Below are 18,542 nucleotides of genomic sequence, written 5' to 3' on the forward strand. Positions count from 1 at the left end.
AAAAGCTCAGAAAATATGACCTTTAAATTAAGATTACTTTTAAGAACACACATTTAATGAATATTATAGGCGTCAGCAAAACTCTGTTAGACATGCCTAAAATAACAATTTCCCTCAACACAAGCTTGGGACAAGGATGCAGGGTCTCTAAAATCAGAGACCTTATGAGAACAGCACTTAGCAATTTCCCTCCTCCATCCCTTGAACTCAAAGCCATTGTGCTGCTTTCTGGCTATTCTCAGCCTCATTGTCTTACAGTAATGTGGCAAATCAAGCAGCCAGAGGTCAGTCTGACTGATATTATGATGTGTTGCTGCCATCTGGTGCTCATATTAGTGATGCAATTTACAGGATAAACAGGTACTGCATGGCAGAGGTAACTAAAGCATTGTTATCATGCTCAAAAGCCAATTTAATTGAAATAAATAAGGGCACCCCACCCCACAGCAGTCACAGAAAGATTTGTATATACACATCAAAAATACATGTAATATACATTTACACCATTAATCATGTATGTCATTGGAAGTATAAACAACCCTATGCAATCCCACACACACACAAACGCAGTAATGTTTCCCACATGGCTGTCTCAATAGAAAAAAAAATCAACTATACTAACAAGGACATGTGAAAAACTGGGAGGACTCCAGGTGGCCGATAACAGGAAGATGTTTAGGATTAACTGGCCTTGTGATAGCGAAATATGTGGAAACACTAGAAGACGAGTTTTCACATGCCTCCATCTTATAATAAAAACAAACTTTATTTATATAGCACCTTTCAAAACACAGTTACAAAGTGCTTTAGAATAAAAACAGAGCATTAACCTCCATGCTGCAGCTGCTCTCTATTGAAGCAGACAGTTGGTGAGCCAGACTCCATGGACAAGAAGGTAGTGCTGATCACAGGCTGCTCCTCGGGGATCGGTCTTAGCCTGGCCGTCCGGCTAGCCTCTGACCCCAACAAAACATTCAAAGGTAACCACAGCTGACACACTTTTCTATTGTATGCCTTAAATGCCTTTCTTAGTGAGCTTGCACTGGGTCAGGAACTGTTGATGTTAATGGTCTTCTAAGCCTGCAGTATGTAATGTTGTACTGTATGCTCTGTATGTGATACTGGACTTAACAAATGACTTGATACTGCAGCCAGAGATATTCTGCAACATATGTGAGATTTGTATAAATAAAATGTTTGAAAGCATTGTGAAAACTTTATCAAGACATGCCACTGATTTCTGTTTAGTGTATGCCACGATGAGAAACCTGGCCAAGAAAGAGCGTCTTTTAGAGTGTGTGAAAAGCCTGCACAAGGATACCTTGGACATACTTCAAATGGACGTGACCAGCCGGCAGTCCATCCTGGATGCGAGGGACAGAGTTGTGGAGAAACGAGTGGACATTCTGGGTATGCTCTTGTGTCAGTGTGTTCCCTTAAGATTGTAATTTCTGTGTGTTAATGGGCTTACCCTCACTACTCACAGTGTCTAATGCTGGTGTGGGTTTGATGGGGCCACTGGAGGTGCTGTCCTTAGACTCAATGAGGCAGATTCTGGAGGTCAATCTCCTCGGTACCATCCAGACCATCCAGGCTTTCCTGCCGGAGATGAAGGCTCAGGGCCAGGGCCGGATTCTGGTCACCGGGAGCACTGGAGGGCTTCAAGGTGAGACAAGCCCATGCATGCGGAATCACTGAACGTCAACAGTGTTCCACGTGTGCAGTTTTTCTAATGATTTGATGGCAAATCGTGTTGATGCTTGCTGCCGTGCGGGGAATTGCCAAAATAAGCCATCTTCGTGCTTCATGCTCTCTTACAGGTCTCCCCTTTAATGAGGTGTACTGTGCCAGTAAATTTGCAATAGAGGGAGCATGTGAGAGTTTGGCTGTCCTGCTGCAACACTTCAATATCCAGTGAGTTTGAATGTTTCCTGCATCTTGTTTCCTTAGTTTAGAGCAGGGGTCACCAACACAGTGCCTGCAGGCACCAGGTAGCCCCCAAGGACCACATGAGTAGCCCTCAGGCCTGTTCTAAAAATGAAAATTGAATATTAAAAAAATATTGATATTCTCTGTTTCCCACCTTGTTAAGTCATTGTTGATAATTATTGATAATGAGAAATCATTAAGGTGATCAGTGTCTTCACATAGATGACTATCATTAATCATTAATAATCATATATAACTTAAGGCAAACTGAGCAAATTTGTTATTTCAGAAGAGTGTATCAAACTGGTAGCCCTTCGTATGACTCAGTACCCATGAAGTAGCTCTCAGTTTCAAAAAGGTTGGTGACCCCTGGTTTAGTGGCTGTTAACTGGAAACTGTAAATGTTGATTTTGCTTCATCCTGCAGTCTGAGTCTCATTGAGTGTGGTCCAGTCAACACTGACTTTCTGGTCAACCTGCAGAAGGCTGAGCTCGGGGATACATGTCTCCAACAGGTCGATGCTCTCACACTCAGCCTCTATGAAAAATACCTGCAGCACTGTGGCTCCGTTTTCCAAAACGCAGCACAGGACACTGAGGACATTGTAAAGGTATGTTGATAAGATATACATAAATATACAGTTACTTTCCAGTTCAAGACCGACATACAAAATGATGAGCTTACAATATATGATGCACAGGTAAAGATTAATCTGTCCAGCAGGATTCAGCTCCACCATCCAACTACAACATTGTAGAATAACATATGTAACATTAATCATCATCAAATAGTATAATATAACAAAAACAGGAGCCAGTCTTCATATTGAGAACTTTTACTTGATTATCACCTGAAGTAAAATTTTGAATGATATACTTTTACTTGTAATTGTATATTTGTATACACTTCATCAGAATGCTGATATAGGTTGAGTTTATCACAACAAATGGACAGTATTTGGTGTCAATATAAGAGCCCTTCTACGTCTAACTGCTGTGGTGTGTTTGTTTTTGTCTCCAAGGTATTTCTGGATGCCATCCAGTCACCCAGCCCTGCATTCAGATACTTCACCAGCGGTGTCGTGCCACCTCTCACCAGACTAAAGATCTCAGAGCCAGATGGCAAGCGTTACATCAGTGCTTTGAGCAAAACCATGTTCTCAGCTGAGGAACAATAATTTTCATCTTTGTCTTTATGTGCTTTAGCTGAATACCTTTGCTATTTCGGTTTTGATATAATGAATAAAGTTGCCGCACTGTGACTCACTGTGGTTTCTCAACTGTAAAGGGCAGTAATTTCAGTTTTTTTTTAGTAGAGTTAACTGTGACTCCATGTTTCTATTTTGTATGTCACTTATCAAAAAGTACATTCATTGTCACAATATAAAGATTTAAATATAAAAACAGACCATTTTCTTTTTGGTGTAGAACTATTTGATTAGGAAATGTGTTTTTAGTGACACAACAGCTTTTACATTCCAGTCATTTGATAGTGTTCTTACCACACATTGACACATTTTCACAGGTTTCATCGGTGTGCTTCTTGACAGGTTCCCACCACATTGTGTTGACTTCGGGTCACATTGACCCGTTTTAAATTTTAGTTTTATATCCGAAAATATGGGACGTAGAAATAAGCGCTGAAAATGTGTAGAAGAAAAATTTAAAAATGTAAAACGTTGGAAAAAGCAAAAACAAAAAAGGCGTCAAAAACGTTGGAAAAAAGTGTTAGGGTTAAATGTAAAACACCCCACCCCGATTTGTTTTCACCTGTCCCTTGTTTAACCTTGTTACCCTGTGTATTTAGTTTCAGTGTTTTCTTTCTGTCTTGTTGGATCATTGTGCTGTTCTGTGCTTCTCTGTTCTGGTATGGTATGTTTGTCGGTGTTCCAGTTTGTTCCTTGTTCCTGGTCTTTTGTATCCTCAGTAAGCTTTTTGTTGTACCATTGCTTAATTAATTGCTTAAATCTTTGAACGCTACGCTGCTCCTTCTTCCCTGCATTTGGGTCCAAGCCTTGCCACTCCCATGACAACAATAAAGCATTTTTCCTATTAGATATGTATTTATGGAAATGTCATTAATAATCAGGAGATATAGTATTTTGTTGAAGTGGAACAAGCACTTTTATTAAAAGGAAAGGAGAGAGGAAAAATAACTGGTAGATTACACTGGAAACATCCTTTAACCTAGAAGTGGATTCTCTCTCAGTCCTCTATACATATTGCTACAAAGAACACACAAACATACTGTATGTCATATATTCTGTGGCAGCCTGGACATGTGGCTTTTTAATCCTCATGTGTCTTTTTTTTATTTATTTTTTTATTTAGCACGCAGTGATCTTTAAGGTCATATGTCACAGTACATATACAGATAATAGGAGCTCAAACAGTTCAAGTGTATGACATGAGGTATATTATAGATGGTAGACAATGTATTTCATTATTTAAACTAAGCAATAAATATATTAAGGCAGTGTGGCATACTGTGTTAGAGGCAGAGTTACAGTAACAGTCTAGCGTTGAAGAGTGACTGGTGTTCAAAGGTTTTCATGTAGGAACAGACTCCCAGAAATCCCCGACTTCAATCTAAATGACTATGGAGATTAATAAACAAAGCTGGAGCTTAGATGGGAATGTATTGGGTCACAAATCTTTTCTACCAATAAGAACTAGAAAATGCATTTCCTGCGGAAAATGCGTGGGAATGCTGAATAGCTGAATTGCTAAAGCTAAACTGGTTGAATAGCTTAAATCAGTAAGAAGAAGGTGAAGTAGTGACAATAGTTGAAAAAGTGGAAATCGGTAGAATGAGTATGAATTTCATTAAAAAGTTGAATAACACCACTAATGTATAAAGTAATTTATATGTTATATAATATTTGATCTGAAATTATGAATCAGTATGGAAAACTTACAAATGCTGTGAGAAAAATGCAGAAATATGGAACAAATTGTTTGTTCTAAACTGCTGAAAAACTTGTAAGTTGGAAGTTTAATTGCACATAAGTTAAGAGCTAAAATACATTTTAGAAAAGCTGGAAGCTAAACCGTAATACTGTCAAAAGTGGACGTTTCAATGAATTGACTAAGAAGACTTATAGAACAAACAAGCAGAAAGAGAGAGAGAGAGAGAGGAAAAAGAGAGGAAAGATAAAAGGAGAGGAAAAAAGAGAAAAGGAATCAACTTTCAATAGCATATATGTCAGTGGTAACACACCTTTGGAGCAAGTATGGGTTAAGTGTTTACTTCAGGGACACATTGATTGATATACCTCAGTGTGTGTATATATGTGTGGCTGTGTGTGTATGTATGTGTGTGTGTGTGTGTGTGTGTGTGTGTGTGTGTGTGTATGTGTTTGTTTGTGTGTGTGTGTATGTGTGTGTGTGTGTGTGTGTGTCTGCATATGTTTGTGTGCGTGTGTGTGTGTGTTTGTGTGTGTGTATGTGTGTGTGTGTGTGTGTGTATGTGTTTCTGTGTCTGCATGTGTGTGTGCATGTGTGTGTGTGTGTGTGTGTGTGTGTGTTTGCGTGTGTGTTTCTGCATATGTCTGAAACATCAACGAACACTTGACTCCTTTACCATTTATTTTATTAACTTTGATTGCATTTCTTTGCTGTTCTTCATCCTTACATGTAATCAGTAGACATCCATTTCTCAGATTTTTAGCGCTCCTTACCTCACCAAACTCCTTATGTAGTGCTTTGGTTAGTTGTATTAGACTCCATTCATCAAATGTAGATCCCTCACGAACACACTTTGTACTCCGCTTTACACCTTACCGCTACATTACATCTTTCCTCCTCATCACTAGACTTTGTTTTATCATTTTTTCCGCTTTTTACCCCTAGTTGCCATCCATGGTCCACAACTCCCGCTTTCTTCTATTCCCTCACGTTCACTTCCTGAAACATCACTTCCCCTTGCAATCCCCTGACCATTCCCAGTCCAGTTGCCACCAACCACCTCCACACTTCCTCCACTCGTCTCATCCATCCAACTCCTCTCTCTGTCAGCTCCTGGAGCTCTGCGACTTCTCCACACTTCAATCAACTCTCATCCACACAGTCCAACTTTCACCTCTGAACGCTTCTTCCTCTTTGTGTGTGTTCATGTTCTCTCCAGTAGCGGCCAGGCCAAGAGTGTAAAGTTGAATGACAGGTGTCAAGAACCAATCATATTGGATAAAATAACATGTATCCAATTCTGATTCGCCAGGGACGCAGCGAGGTGCGTCCGGAGGAGAATCTTTAAGAAAACAATTAGAGACCAGCTTCATGTCACATGTTGGCCGAAAGTTTAAGGACTCATGCTGCATTCCAGGCAACCCGTAACTCGTGTTTTCACAACCTTCTACCCGTGAAAGTGCCCTGGAACGGCAGTCAAACCTGTAACTTACTACTCGTGAACTCGTACCAGATCGTTGTATTCCCAGTTCCAGTTTTTGACAAACAACATTGGCGACCCCTGTTGATGCTGTACACACACCGGTGATTAACAGTGAGAAATAGAAATAAATACATAAATAAGTAACGTAAAGTAATTCCGCACATTGTAATCAAAACAATACACATACGAGTGTGTACTAATACAGGTTATGTTTATTAAATGAAGCCCAAAATATGTCGCCGACTAGAAATCGCTTGTATCAGCTAGCGCTAGCTAACATCAATGTAGGTAGCCGGTAGCTAACGCTAGCTAGAAGGGTTTGTGGTTACTTTGCCTGGAACGCTACCAAGTTGTGAGTCGTGACTTGAAGTCATTACTTACGGGCTAAAAATTGTGTCTGGAATACAGCATCAGATACACATCCATTTGTCCGGCGCCCATGAAACGGCATGAAACATATTGAAACATAGAAAATAGTTAACTGATTAAAGCCAGTTTTTATTAAATTCTGAGGCTCTTACTACCAGCCGACACACCGTATGAGTAAACTATTTTATTAAATTTTTTATTTTTATTTCATTTTTATATTATTTTTGTATACATTTATATTTCTGGAATTTTGATGGGGGTGGCACCCCAGCGCCCTCTATTGACAAGCCGCCTCTCCTTTCTACGTCTAACCGCTGTGGTGTGTTTGTTTTTGTCTCCAAGGTATTTCTGGATGCCATCCAGTCACCCAGCCCTGCATTCAGATACTTCACCAGCGGTGTCGTGCCACCTCTCACCAGACTAAAGATCTCAGAGCCAGATGGCAAGCGTTACATCAGTGCTTTGAGTAAAACCATGTTCTTTGCTGAGGAACAATAATTTTGCCTTGTTTTCAACCAAGCCAATACTTGCTCATCTTTGTCTTTATGTGCTTTAGCTGAATACCTTTGCTATTTCGGCTTTGATATAATGAATAAAGTTGACGCACTGTGACTCACTGTGGTTTCTCAACTGGAAAGGGCAGTTCAGTTTTTTTAGTAGAGTTAACTGTGACTCCATGTTTCTATTTTTGTATGTCACTTATCAAAAAGTACATTCCTTATCACAATATAAAGATATAAATATAAAACAGACCATTTTCTTTTTGGTGGAGAACTATTTGATGAGGAAATGTGTTTTTAGTGACACAACAGCTTTCACATTCCAGTCATTTGATAGTGTTCTTACCACACACTGACATATTTTCACAGGGATCGGTGTGCTTCTTGACAGGTTCCCACCACGTTCTTAAATGTAAAACACTCCAAGAATTTCCTTATGTAATGTTTGATTGGCTATTCTTAGCGGACAGAAAATAACTTCATCGCTCCAAAGCATGAAACAAAATAAAGGAGTTTCTCCACTGGCAGTGAAAGGAAAATATGCAAAGATCTTTACATGAATTAATGATATTGTATGTTGTATATCTTTACTAGTATTTGCTGAACTGCTTGCCTTAAATTGCTCCTTGAGGGATAAATGAATACAGCCTTCGAATTGAACTGAAATGAGTTTGAGTGATATCTGTTATACACTCACTACAGATTGTATTGGTGTACCTTACTTACTTTCTGCTCTCTATCCATAATAGAGTTCAAGTGTCACAAGGAGTATGTTAAAGCATTTTTCCCATTAGATATGTATTTATGGAAATGTCATTAATAATCAGGAGATATAGTATTTTTTGAAGTGGAACAAGCACTTTTATTAAAAGAAAAAGTAGAGAGGAAAAACTGGTAGTTTAAACTGGAAACATCCTTTAACCTAGAAGTGGATTCTCTCTCAGTCCTCTGTATATAGAATATATATACTGTATGTCATATATTCTGTGGCAGTCTTTATGTGGCTTTTTAATCCTCATGGGTCTTTAGTGGAGAATTTAGCACACAGTGATCTTTAACTCTGTGACAAATTGAGCAACTTTGCCAGGTTGTGTACTTGGGATGACATCTACTATGCAGACACACAGTTATGCTCTTTGGCTTATTGAAAGGCCTGTCAATGATTAATACATCTGTTAATAAAGCATGTGAATTGGAAGTCCATATTCAGTGACATAATGCAGTGACTTCATGACTCCAGTGTAGTCCTGAGACAACAAATTGCATAAAAAGACAAAAAGAAAATCCTATATTTGTTACCGTAATACCTCTAGTACCTTTCTATTTCAATAGAAATCTAAAAGAGGTCATTTAAAAGCTGTGAAAAGTTAGGAAATGTCTTTCTGAATTGTAATAGTGAAATGTAAGGAGGAGGTTTAAGTGTCTCAGTTGGGCTTTTGAATCACTGAACTGTACAAAGAGGGATCAAAGACTGAACATGAGCCAGCTGGAACAGCATCCATCCCCTGTGTAATTGTAGGATCAGGCTAGGGACTGTTAAACCCAAGTGTATCTTCTGTTGTATTCTGAGACAGGTTAGTTTGACTGAGGTTCTTAAATCCCTCCCTAATCAAATGCCCTAATTCCAGTCTGAAGATCCTGAAATGGATCCTGCACTACCAGTTCTGACTGTTACCGCACAGCCACTTAATACTGCAGCACCCTAGTTATCCTTCTATCATAGTTTAAACATTTGATTTTAGTCGATGTATTAGTTTTGGCTGCTGCTTGGTGATACTTTGCTCTGCTTTAAACATTACTACACTTATTTGGAATGTTGATCATAACCTTTATTACGCAGCACCAAAGTCTAGGTGAACCATGCGTACACCTTGCATGTTCACCAGCTGAACCACACGGTAGGCTATCATTTAGACTTTGACTTGCTCGTAACAACCTCCCTAAATCAAAGCTGTCAAATATTGTTAATGAGTCATAAGTGCCACATTTGCTTACTAAAAAGCAACAAATCTGTATTTGCTTATCATCTATTTTTAGGTGACAAGAGTGTAAAAGTTAATTCTGAACTCCATGTTTGTGTGTCTGTCTCTGAGTAAAAGAGGAGATTAGCTCTGAGCCTACTAGATGGGCCTGTCTTGCAGTGCTTCACAAAGGTTGCCATGTCTTTAAGATATTTAAATATACATACATTTCCACCAGGTCCAGCCCCCGAACTGAGAAAATTTCCATTTCAATAAGACATTTTTAATTAATTTGAAAATAGTCTAATTTGGCAATTTAGTCATCTGAATATCTTGAATTGGTTATTTTGTGCATTTAGGAATTACCAGTGCTCGAATTATCTTTTTGTCTTTAAGGGGGTCTCTCTATCGCATAAAAAAAGTTGGTACACCCTGCACATAGCCTAACAAGGCTATACAATTAAATAGCCTAGGCGCGAGTGGCGCTTTTGCGCAGTATATGCGCACGGTAGGCCTAGGGCAGGGGTCGGGAACCTATGGCTCGCGAGCCAGATGTGGCTCTTTTGATGATTGCATATGGCTCGCAGATAAAACAAAATATTCTCACTTGTTTTAATCCATCCATCGATTTTTCACTGCGCATGTCCTGTTCAGGGCTGCAGGAGCAATTGTCCATTATTTTAATTGGATGATACTGGCCTACGTTTGCCGTTGCTGGGTAAAACAGGTAAACGCCCCCTTTTGAATCAGTCTGAGACTGCGTCTGCTCGGTCATTAGCTCAAAGCTAACCCTTCGACGAAGAAGATGGCGAAAAGAAAAAAAGACACGAGTATCGTACATTTCAGGACGAATGGACCGAAGAATTCGCCTTTGTGGAGAGAGCGGGTTCTGCGGTGTGTCTAATTTGCAATGACAAAATTACATCGTTGAAACGGTCGAATGTAAAGCGGCACTTCGACACGCGCCACGCTACCTTTGCATCAAAATACCCTGCGGGAGACAGCAGAAAGAAAGCGTGCCAAGAGCTTCTGAGCAGGGTGCAAGCTAGCCAGCAGCAACTCCGGCTAGCTTTGCTGGTTCTTTAGCAATAGTGAGGAACGGAAAACCATTCACCATTCAAAAGAATAAATTCAGAGGCTTATTATACTGACATTTAGTTGAATTCACTTTTAAAATATATTATATGGCTCTCACTGAAATAAATTTCCAAATTTTTTGCTTTCATGGCTCTCTTAGTCAAAAAGGTTCCCGACCCCTGGCCTAGGGTATAACTTGACACACGCACACAACAGACAGAGAGGTGTTTTTTTTTTTTACAGAAATGGATTCCTTTTAATTAATTTCAACATATTATTGATTGTAATAGTCCATATTTCATTTCAATTTCGCAATACAAAGAAATAGACTAAACGATTTAGTCTGAGTGTCATTCTCAATTTCACAATGAAATAAAACGTAACTCATTTGAACCAGACCACCGTCTCAGATATCAGTGTCAGACACAATAATGCATGTAGTCTTTAACTTCTACACAGGGGAAATGCACTAACTGGCAGAAATGAATAAAGCCATTGCACAGCCAAACTATGTTCTAGTCTTATAATGTACACGTAGTGATAACAACACCTGGGTGTTCAGTCGTCTCGTGTGTTGAACCGTGGAAATAAATAGACGAACAATTTTGGAATTTGCACTGAGATGTTGTCGGGTAGCCTATTCACTGAATATTCCGCCATCAGAGATTGCATTGTATTGCTGGCAGGTGTTTCAAAATAGCTGGGAACTTTTCCGGAGCTCTGAAAGGCAGAGGATAGCTACAGATTTATTTAGGCCTATTTAAGATGTAGCCTATTGGTGGTATTTACCTCAAAAGCACATTAAGCTAAAAGCAAGGTGACTTCTTCGGACTTGCGAGTGCTGTCAAACGGATCGTAGCCTATGTGGTTTGCTCACATAGCCTAGTGGTGTGGTGGTGAAGTGCAGTCCTGCTGCGTTCATGAGCGTAGGATAGGCTCAGGTCTAGCCTACGTCCCGACCTTTTAATTTAACGTCTTTAATGGTAAGAGACCGCACAGGGATGGATAATGAGCGTTGTTTAAGATTAAATTACAATGCCACATATGACAGACTTTGTTGCTTTCATGACAGTCCTCACTCTATGGGAGCTCCGCTCCCTCTGGCTCCAACGTAATTCGAGCACTCGGAATTACATAGCTAAGTGATCGTTTGATCAACCTTTCTCTCTGATTGGCTGCAGCCTCTCGTTACGTCCCTGCTTTTCTTGGCAAGTAGAGCGAGACTCATCAGTCAGAAGAACACAGCCAGGTTGCTGCTGCTGCTGCTGCTGCTGCTGCAGTTGCAGTTGCTCGGAGGGGGAGGAAATACCGACGTCTCTCCTGAGAACCTGTGTTACAAAAACTTCACCATGATCAACAAAACGACTCCTCTCCTCTTCAGGGCACTACTGGAGATGTCTGAAGCTCACTCCGCAAAAGTTGCGCGAGGAAACAGTAAAAGAGCAAATACAAGGTGAGTGAGAATGGGGCTTCCCAGAGAGATGCGTAGCCTACAGGTAGAGTTAGCATACTCAGGAATTATTAGATTGTATTATATTAGTCCCGCGGTTTTCGAAATGTGGCTGTCCCACAACAGTTCCGGAGATATTTTGTTAGCCTATTATTAAAGAAACCGTCTCTGGTTATTATGAATGAGTTGTAGACTTAATTTCCGGTGTGTGCGGAAGTGTGAGTGAAGGAACTTTTTGCAGAGAACCTTGCAGTCATGGGACCGTCTTTCTCATCTTCGGCAGTTGTATTCAATAACCTGCCAGTCGGTTATCTCAGTGAGAAATGGTTGGGGGAAATATTATGAACATATGAATCCAGTTTGTCTTCAGAAAGGTATTATATGAATGGTTTGCTTTCACTTAAAAGATCTCGGTTCATATATAAACCAAGATCTTTTATTGACAGTTTGAATGTATGAGCATCAATTCATGAATTGATGCTCATACATTCAAACTGTCAATTTACAACATAGCCTAGCCTACTATGGGTCAACTCTGTTAGGCAGGTCCCCTCACTGAATGAACCTGTGATGTTCTTTGTGTATGTCCCACAAACTCACTGTCTTTTCCCAAATCAATCAATCAATCAATCAATCAATCAATCAATCATTCCCTCCTTTTAGACACTTGTGGGGCTCCTGCGCTGCCCTGGCAGCGAGAAGGGCCAGCCTGCCTCTCTGCCCCGCCGTCCCCGTCAGCACACCCAGCCGCAGCTTCATCAACCTGGTTGCTCCCATCAGCACATGCAGAATGGAGTACACCGAGTGCCGGACATTAGGGTGAGCGCCCTGATATGGTACCAACATGTTGAAAACCACTGAAATAAGTAACCAACTGAAACATTTAACTGAAATTAGTGTGTCTATTAGTAAGTAAAATAAATTAAAGCAAAGCAAAAAAGTAAAGCAAAACATTTTGGCTACTTGAAAAATTACTTTTATTTGTCTTGCATATCAGTGTACAAATTTTCTTTGAGTTTTGGACTGTTAGTTGGACAAACCAAGCAATTTGTAGACGTCATCTTGGGCTCTGAGAAATTGTGATCAGCATTTTTCACTAAAGTAAACCCCCCCCCCAAAAAGGTTACAAAATCTTTAAGACTGAGCATTAAAGTGCCCATATTATGAAAAAAACACGTTTTCTGGGATTTGGGGTGTTATGTTGTGTCTCTGGTGCTTCGACACACATACAAACTTTGAAAAAAATCCATCCATGCTGTTTAGAGTGAGATACAGTTTCTGAATGTGTCCTGCCTTCAGTCTCTGGGTGAGCTGTTCAAAATCGGCACGGCTTGTGACGTCACAAGCCAAAATGAGCAGGCTAACCGCAACCATTAGCTTGTAGCGTTAGCGTTAGCATGCTAACACTAATGCTAACGCTAGCATGCTACCTCGTTCTCAATAGCAAAGCACTGCTACAACACACACAAGTTCACCATAATCTACAAAAGAACTACTTCCATGTGCGCCCTCATTTAGAAGTCTCCCAGCTAATCCTGCCTTGTAACTGACTGAAGTTGTAGAAACAGCCTTTCTTTTACTATCTATGGAGCTAGCTAGCTGACATGATCTACATCTGAGGTACTGGGCATGTGCAGTGCAATCAAAGATAGAACAGAAGAAGAAAGGAGGTCTCACTCTGTAGCTAAAACAGAGACCAGCTGAAAAGAGGATCTGCAGCAGTGAGAGAGAGCACTGCAGTACAACAAAAATATGGTGTTTTTTGAAAATTAAACCGTGTAAACCTATTCTGGTGCAACATTAAAATACAATTATGAACCTGAAAATGAGCATAATATGGCTGCTTTAAATGGTGATATCTTCTCATTGGATCTGACCCTGTCTTCATGTGATTGTGTGCTCAGGTATACTCTAGAGCAGATGTACAATGTGGTGGCCAGTGTGGACCAGTACCAGCACTTTGTTCCCTGGTGCACGAAGTCTCGGGTCACGAAAGGTCGAAATGGCAACATCTGGGTGGACCTTGAAATAGGTTTCCCCCCCATTGTGGAGCGCTACACCTCTGAAGTCACCGTCGTCCCAAAGCACTAAGTCAGGGTAAGTCCTAGTCGTATAGCTCCAGAAAACAACCATAACAAATACCTGTTTATTTTCTCAAACAATACACTTTGACCCAGTGTATGTTCATTGCCTTTTACCAGTCAATTATAAATTAAAGGGTAATTTCTTTTCAAACAGGCTGTGTGTACTGATGGATCCCTCTTCAGCCATCTTGAAACCATATGGAGGTTTGCCCCTGGAGCCAATGACCAACCAGACTCCTGTAAAGTGAAGTTCTATGTAAGTGTATAAGAAAAAATGTATATCTGATACTGAGAGTCGTGAGAAAAATCCTTTTTTTTGCAGCACCCACAGTAATTTGAAATATCAGGATAGGGGATGGTGGGGGGCTAGAATCCTGCAATGAAAATAGAATAAAGTAAACATTGTAATGAATAAAATAGCTGTGACACTATTATATTTAACAAACCTCCTGATCACAAAAGAACAAGTCACCCATGGGACTTGAGAGATCAGATTGCACATTGCATTGCTTGAGGAGAGACTAATTCCAAGTCTTTGTTCCTGTACTATTGTGAATGGATTACTGAATCGAAGGAAGTGTTGCGTAAAATCTCATTATGCTCTAAGTTTAGTCATGAGTAAGCATGCTGGTGTCTCAGGTGGCCTGAAATAGCTGTCAGGGCCAGGAACATCGTTGGCTCAGATTACATCAGAGTCAGCCACAAGGTTAAATAAGACTGATTATCAACGAACATTCAAAGGAAGTAAAACGACTTTTAAGTCTGCCAAAGACTTGATTTTTTTACGTATGTATGTATGTATGTATGCATGCATACATACATACACACATATACATATACGTGTATATATATACATATACGTATATACACACGTATACATATACATATATACATACGTATACATACACGTATACATACACGTATACGTATACATATACATGTATATACTATATATATATATATAAAATGAGATATGGGTCTATATTTGGATACTTGCAAGAAATCAATTTCACTCACAATTGAATAAACTAAGAGTCTCACAAACTGTTAGCTAATGTGTTTGTCCCCCTCCTGTGTCTTCTACAGGTGTCATTTGAGTTCAAGTCTCTCCTGCACTCTCAGCTGGCCAGCGTGTTCTTTGATGAAGTGGTTAAGCAGATGGTCAATGCCTTCGAGTCACGAGCAGCGGTGCTTTACAGGAACCAGCAGGAGGCGCCATTGAGAAGGTGGTCAACGTGAGGCGATCCCTTTGAGCTCCCCCTTCATCCACATCCACTACGGGCCCTTCAACCAAACCCTGCTCTCCCTGCTATCAACACTTGTCTTACACAGGAGGCTGGATCTTCTTTTTGCACTCACTCATATTTTGACACATTTGAACATACTTAAAACTATTTATTTAAAAGCCACAAGCTAATTTATTTATTTTCTAGTACATATGTATTTACTTTAAAGGGACAGGAACGCATGCATGGTTTCAAATGATTGTGTTTCTTTGTAAAATTGTGGGATAAAGTACAGACAAGTGACTCCTGCTCAGCGCTGAAACATCTAAAAGGGAAAAGAGCTATTTTTTTGTTCAGCACTTTAGTTGGTGGAATTAAAAAGCTGTTATTTTGGTAAATCTATGTCCAAGTGTCATTCATTGCAACTATTTGTTGATAATTTGGTAACGGCCCCAGTGACTAGGCAAGACATAGGCAAGGATTTACAGTGTAGTGGATCGTATCTATAACTGTTCACTCCTTGTTGTGTTTGTGCTAGAGTATGGGGGGAAATGTGCTTCCAGGAACAGTTGCATAAGCACAGTACCAATGACCTGGCCCTGGGCTATAGTCAATACACCCTCCCATCCAACTTTAGCTTCTGAGAACAACTCACTTTACAGTAGGTGATGGTCTGTTTTCATGGTAACTTTTAAACTGACATATCGTTCTGATTTTACAATCCAAACTACTTGTGACCATTCTAACAGCACAGAGTACAAACTGAAAGTACAAGACCAATTGGTTTTGCAGTTAAGGTCATATGGCACAGTACATATACAGATAATAGGAGCTCAAACAGTTCAAGTGTATGACATGAGGTATATTATAGATGGTAGACAATGTATTTCATTATATAAACTAAGCAATAAACATATTAAGGCATCGTGGCATACTGTGTTAGAGGCAGAGTCACAGTAACAGTCTAGCGTTGAAGAGTGACTGGTGTTCAAAGGTTTTCATGTAGGAACAGACTCCCAGAAATCCCCGACTTCAATCTAAATGACTATGGAGATTAATAAACAAAGCTGGAATAGTTTAAACTAATTCTCTCAGAAAATAATTTGTCTGTTAAAGTCTCTGAACACCCACACAGGTGATTATAGCCATTCTGGCTGGTTAGACCTCTGCTCAGGTTGAAGGGGGCCCGGAGCTTAGATGGGAATGTATTGGGTCACAAATCTTTTCTACCACTAAGAATTATAAAGGTGTCATTTGTCCTGCCCTAACAGGTGCAGCCAAGCTAACAGACTCAGGAAGATGTCAATCAATCAGCCTAAACACACCCACGCAGTCCTAATCAGCCAGGTTAAATGAAAACCCCTGCGTGTGTGTTCAGGGCCTATAACAATATTTTTCAAAGATAGCTTTCTGTATGTGTTTGTAGATCTTTTAGTGTGATGTTAACCTGTCTGTTAACCAGAGTGCAGTCTGATTTTATGGAGCAGGGCTAACAAGTTGCAGAATGGCCTGTTTGAACAAGTTTGCTAAATCAATATCTTTTAAATCTGATCACACCTCTTTGGACTTGATTTATGCAATATATTATTAATTAAGACTTGTAAAGCGCTCTGTAAACCTTTCCTTACAGTAAGTAACATGCTGTATATTAATGAAATGGTTGCTTATCTTAAATCACTTGTTGGACTTTTGTGGGTTTTCCCAAATTTCTCAACAATAGACGACAGGTTATGTTTCCTGAAACTTTCTTGTTTTGCACAAAGTAGGATTTAGTATAAAAGGGTGAGACTTGACAGAGACAGCACAGAAGCAGAGATTTCAAAACCACAAGGATGAAGAAGATTGCAGTCCTGATTCTAGCATTTAGCTGCTGTCTGTGTCAAATGCAACATAATGAAAACAATGACAAAATCTGTCAGTGTTCAGGATCCACCAGCTGCTGTGACATCTCCCTCACTTCGATAAGTCAAACCCTGGGAGCCGTGGGAGAGAAAGTTGCAAACATGGCAGAAAAAATCACACTTCTGGAGGCTAAGTTGCAAGAAACTGGAAAAGAAGTCCTGGAGCTGCGGAGCCTGACTGGAGGTAACATTTAAATTAAATGTCATTAAGGATAGAATAATTGAATATAATCATCATCACTTTTTTCAATTCTTACCACTGACGTGTTTGTCGTAATTTGATGCTTTCAGGCAGACCTCAGGTGGCCTTTTCTGCAGCTCTCCTGGCATCTGGCTCTGGAGACACTGGACCTTTCACCTCTGCTACCCCACTTAAATATAAGAGGGTCTTCTCCAACACTGGCAGTAGCTACAATCCTTCAACAGGTAGTGTATGTTAGAGAGAGAAGGAGATAATGAGAGAAAGGCAAATGAGAGCTCATTAAAATTGAAACCATTCTCCTTATTCTGGCAGGCATTTTCACAGCAATGGTCAAAGGAACGTACTTCTTTCGATTCTCAATGTTCAACAACCTCAATCCTACTCCCAACTCTGTTGTGAGTCTCATGAAGAACGGTGAGCGGCTGACATCTGTCTGGGACGTGTCAGGGTCTGATGCAAATGACATGGGCAGCAACGCTGTGGTCATCCACCTAGAGGTGGGAGACAATGTGTATGTGGAGCTTGCGGCAAACAGGGTGGTCTATGATGATGCCATGAACTACAACACATTCAGTGGTTTTCTGCTCTTCACTATGTAATCGGCATGTGTCTTTATGCTAGAGTGAAAGAAATATCTCTCTTTATTCATACTGATAACTAGTAGTTTGAGAAGTCTGAACTCTGAAACTAATGTTGTGCTTTCTCTGAGAAAACAGAAAATCAGGAAATGCAATTTGTTTGAGACAATGTGAAGCTTTCTTTTATTAAACTTAAAAAATGTTTTGATTTCATCATTTATGCAGCTACAGCAGTAGTGCTACTTGTGGTTATTTGAATTGAAGGTACAAATGCAATGCCACCCTGCCACAATCACCATCTCCAGCTCCAACAATCTTCACTGTGCCAACCACTCCAGGTGGACAGATGCAAAGGGTCGTGTTAAAGTACTACAGAAAAAAAGGCATGGAGTGGATTGAAAGCGCATAGCCTATTTATAACTCAAATTTATACTGTACAGCCTGTGTCTTCTCCTGTAGCCCTACTTACTATTTTAAAATTATAAGTAGACATAAAGTAGTATTTGGGTGTAATAAACCCTTTAAAAATATAAGTCATTAGTATTTAGGTAGAACAAACTTTTAAAGTAGTCATTACTATCTGATTGCACTCTGGCAATCATCCAATTCGCTAGGTGGCGCTGTCGTGGAAGATTGGGGTCCTAGACATGCGGTCCTTGGACTGAGAAGAAAATTGCATATTTTACTTGTTCTAGACTTCAACCTGTTGGGATTATTTTATTCAAAATGTGAATTATCCATAGATTTGAACCAAGATACATGATAAATGTTTGTATGATATGATGTATGACCAATGACTGGATGTGTATGACCAAATAGGCGAATTTCATACAGGCAGAGGGTCCTCGTAAGCGCGTGCGCACTACGCCACGCTGC

At 40.0% G+C, this 18,542-nt stretch overlaps 3 protein-coding genes across 4 annotated transcripts; all 3 read left to right on the top strand.

Annotated features, from left to right (window-relative positions):
- The first annotated feature begins 811 nt into the window (after positions 1 to 811).
- On the top strand, positions 812 to 7,847 carry hsd17b1 (hydroxysteroid (17-beta) dehydrogenase 1). 2 transcript variants are annotated; one of them, XM_035997111.1, is made up of 7 exons: positions 812 to 980; positions 1,249 to 1,410; positions 1,487 to 1,666; positions 1,821 to 1,914; positions 2,356 to 2,539; positions 2,951 to 3,107; positions 7,187 to 7,847. In XM_035997111.1, exons 1-6 carry the CDS (start codon positions 884 to 886, stop codon positions 3,104 to 3,106), a joined length of 873 nt encoding a protein of 290 aa, XP_035853004.1. In that variant the 5' UTR covers positions 812 to 883; the 3' UTR covers position 3,107; positions 7,187 to 7,847. The 2 variants fall into 2 exon arrangements, with proteins under 2 accessions (XP_035853004.1, XP_031168838.1); XM_031312978.2 differs by having other exon boundaries at positions 2,951 to 3,097; positions 7,177 to 7,847.
- A 3,529-nt stretch (positions 7,848 to 11,376) lies between these two features.
- si:ch73-141c7.1 (coenzyme Q-binding protein COQ10 homolog, mitochondrial) lies at positions 11,377 to 15,383 on the top strand. Its single transcript, XM_031312357.2, is given in 5 exon segments — positions 11,377 to 11,678; positions 12,339 to 12,494; positions 13,580 to 13,772; positions 13,914 to 14,015; positions 14,846 to 15,383. Coding segments are annotated over 5 exon segments (708 nt in total). The 5' UTR covers positions 11,377 to 11,574; the 3' UTR covers positions 14,999 to 15,383.
- Positions 15,384 to 16,774: 1,391 nt separating this feature from the next.
- On the top strand, positions 16,775 to 18,314 carry LOC116059341 (complement C1q-like protein 2). The gene is made up of 3 exons (XM_031312358.2): positions 16,775 to 17,070; positions 17,178 to 17,312; positions 17,401 to 18,314. The coding sequence occupies exons 1-3, from the start codon at positions 16,818 to 16,820 to the stop codon at positions 17,685 to 17,687; spliced, it is 675 nt and encodes a 224-aa protein (XP_031168218.2). The 5' UTR covers positions 16,775 to 16,817; the 3' UTR covers positions 17,688 to 18,314.
- The last annotated feature ends 228 nt before the right edge of the window (positions 18,315 to 18,542 follow it).

The sequence above is a fragment of the Sander lucioperca genome, chromosome 21 (assembly GCF_008315115.2).
Source record: "Sander lucioperca isolate FBNREF2018 chromosome 21, SLUC_FBN_1.2, whole genome shotgun sequence".
Classification (NCBI taxonomy): Eukaryota; Metazoa; Chordata; class Actinopteri; order Perciformes; family Percidae; genus Sander; species Sander lucioperca.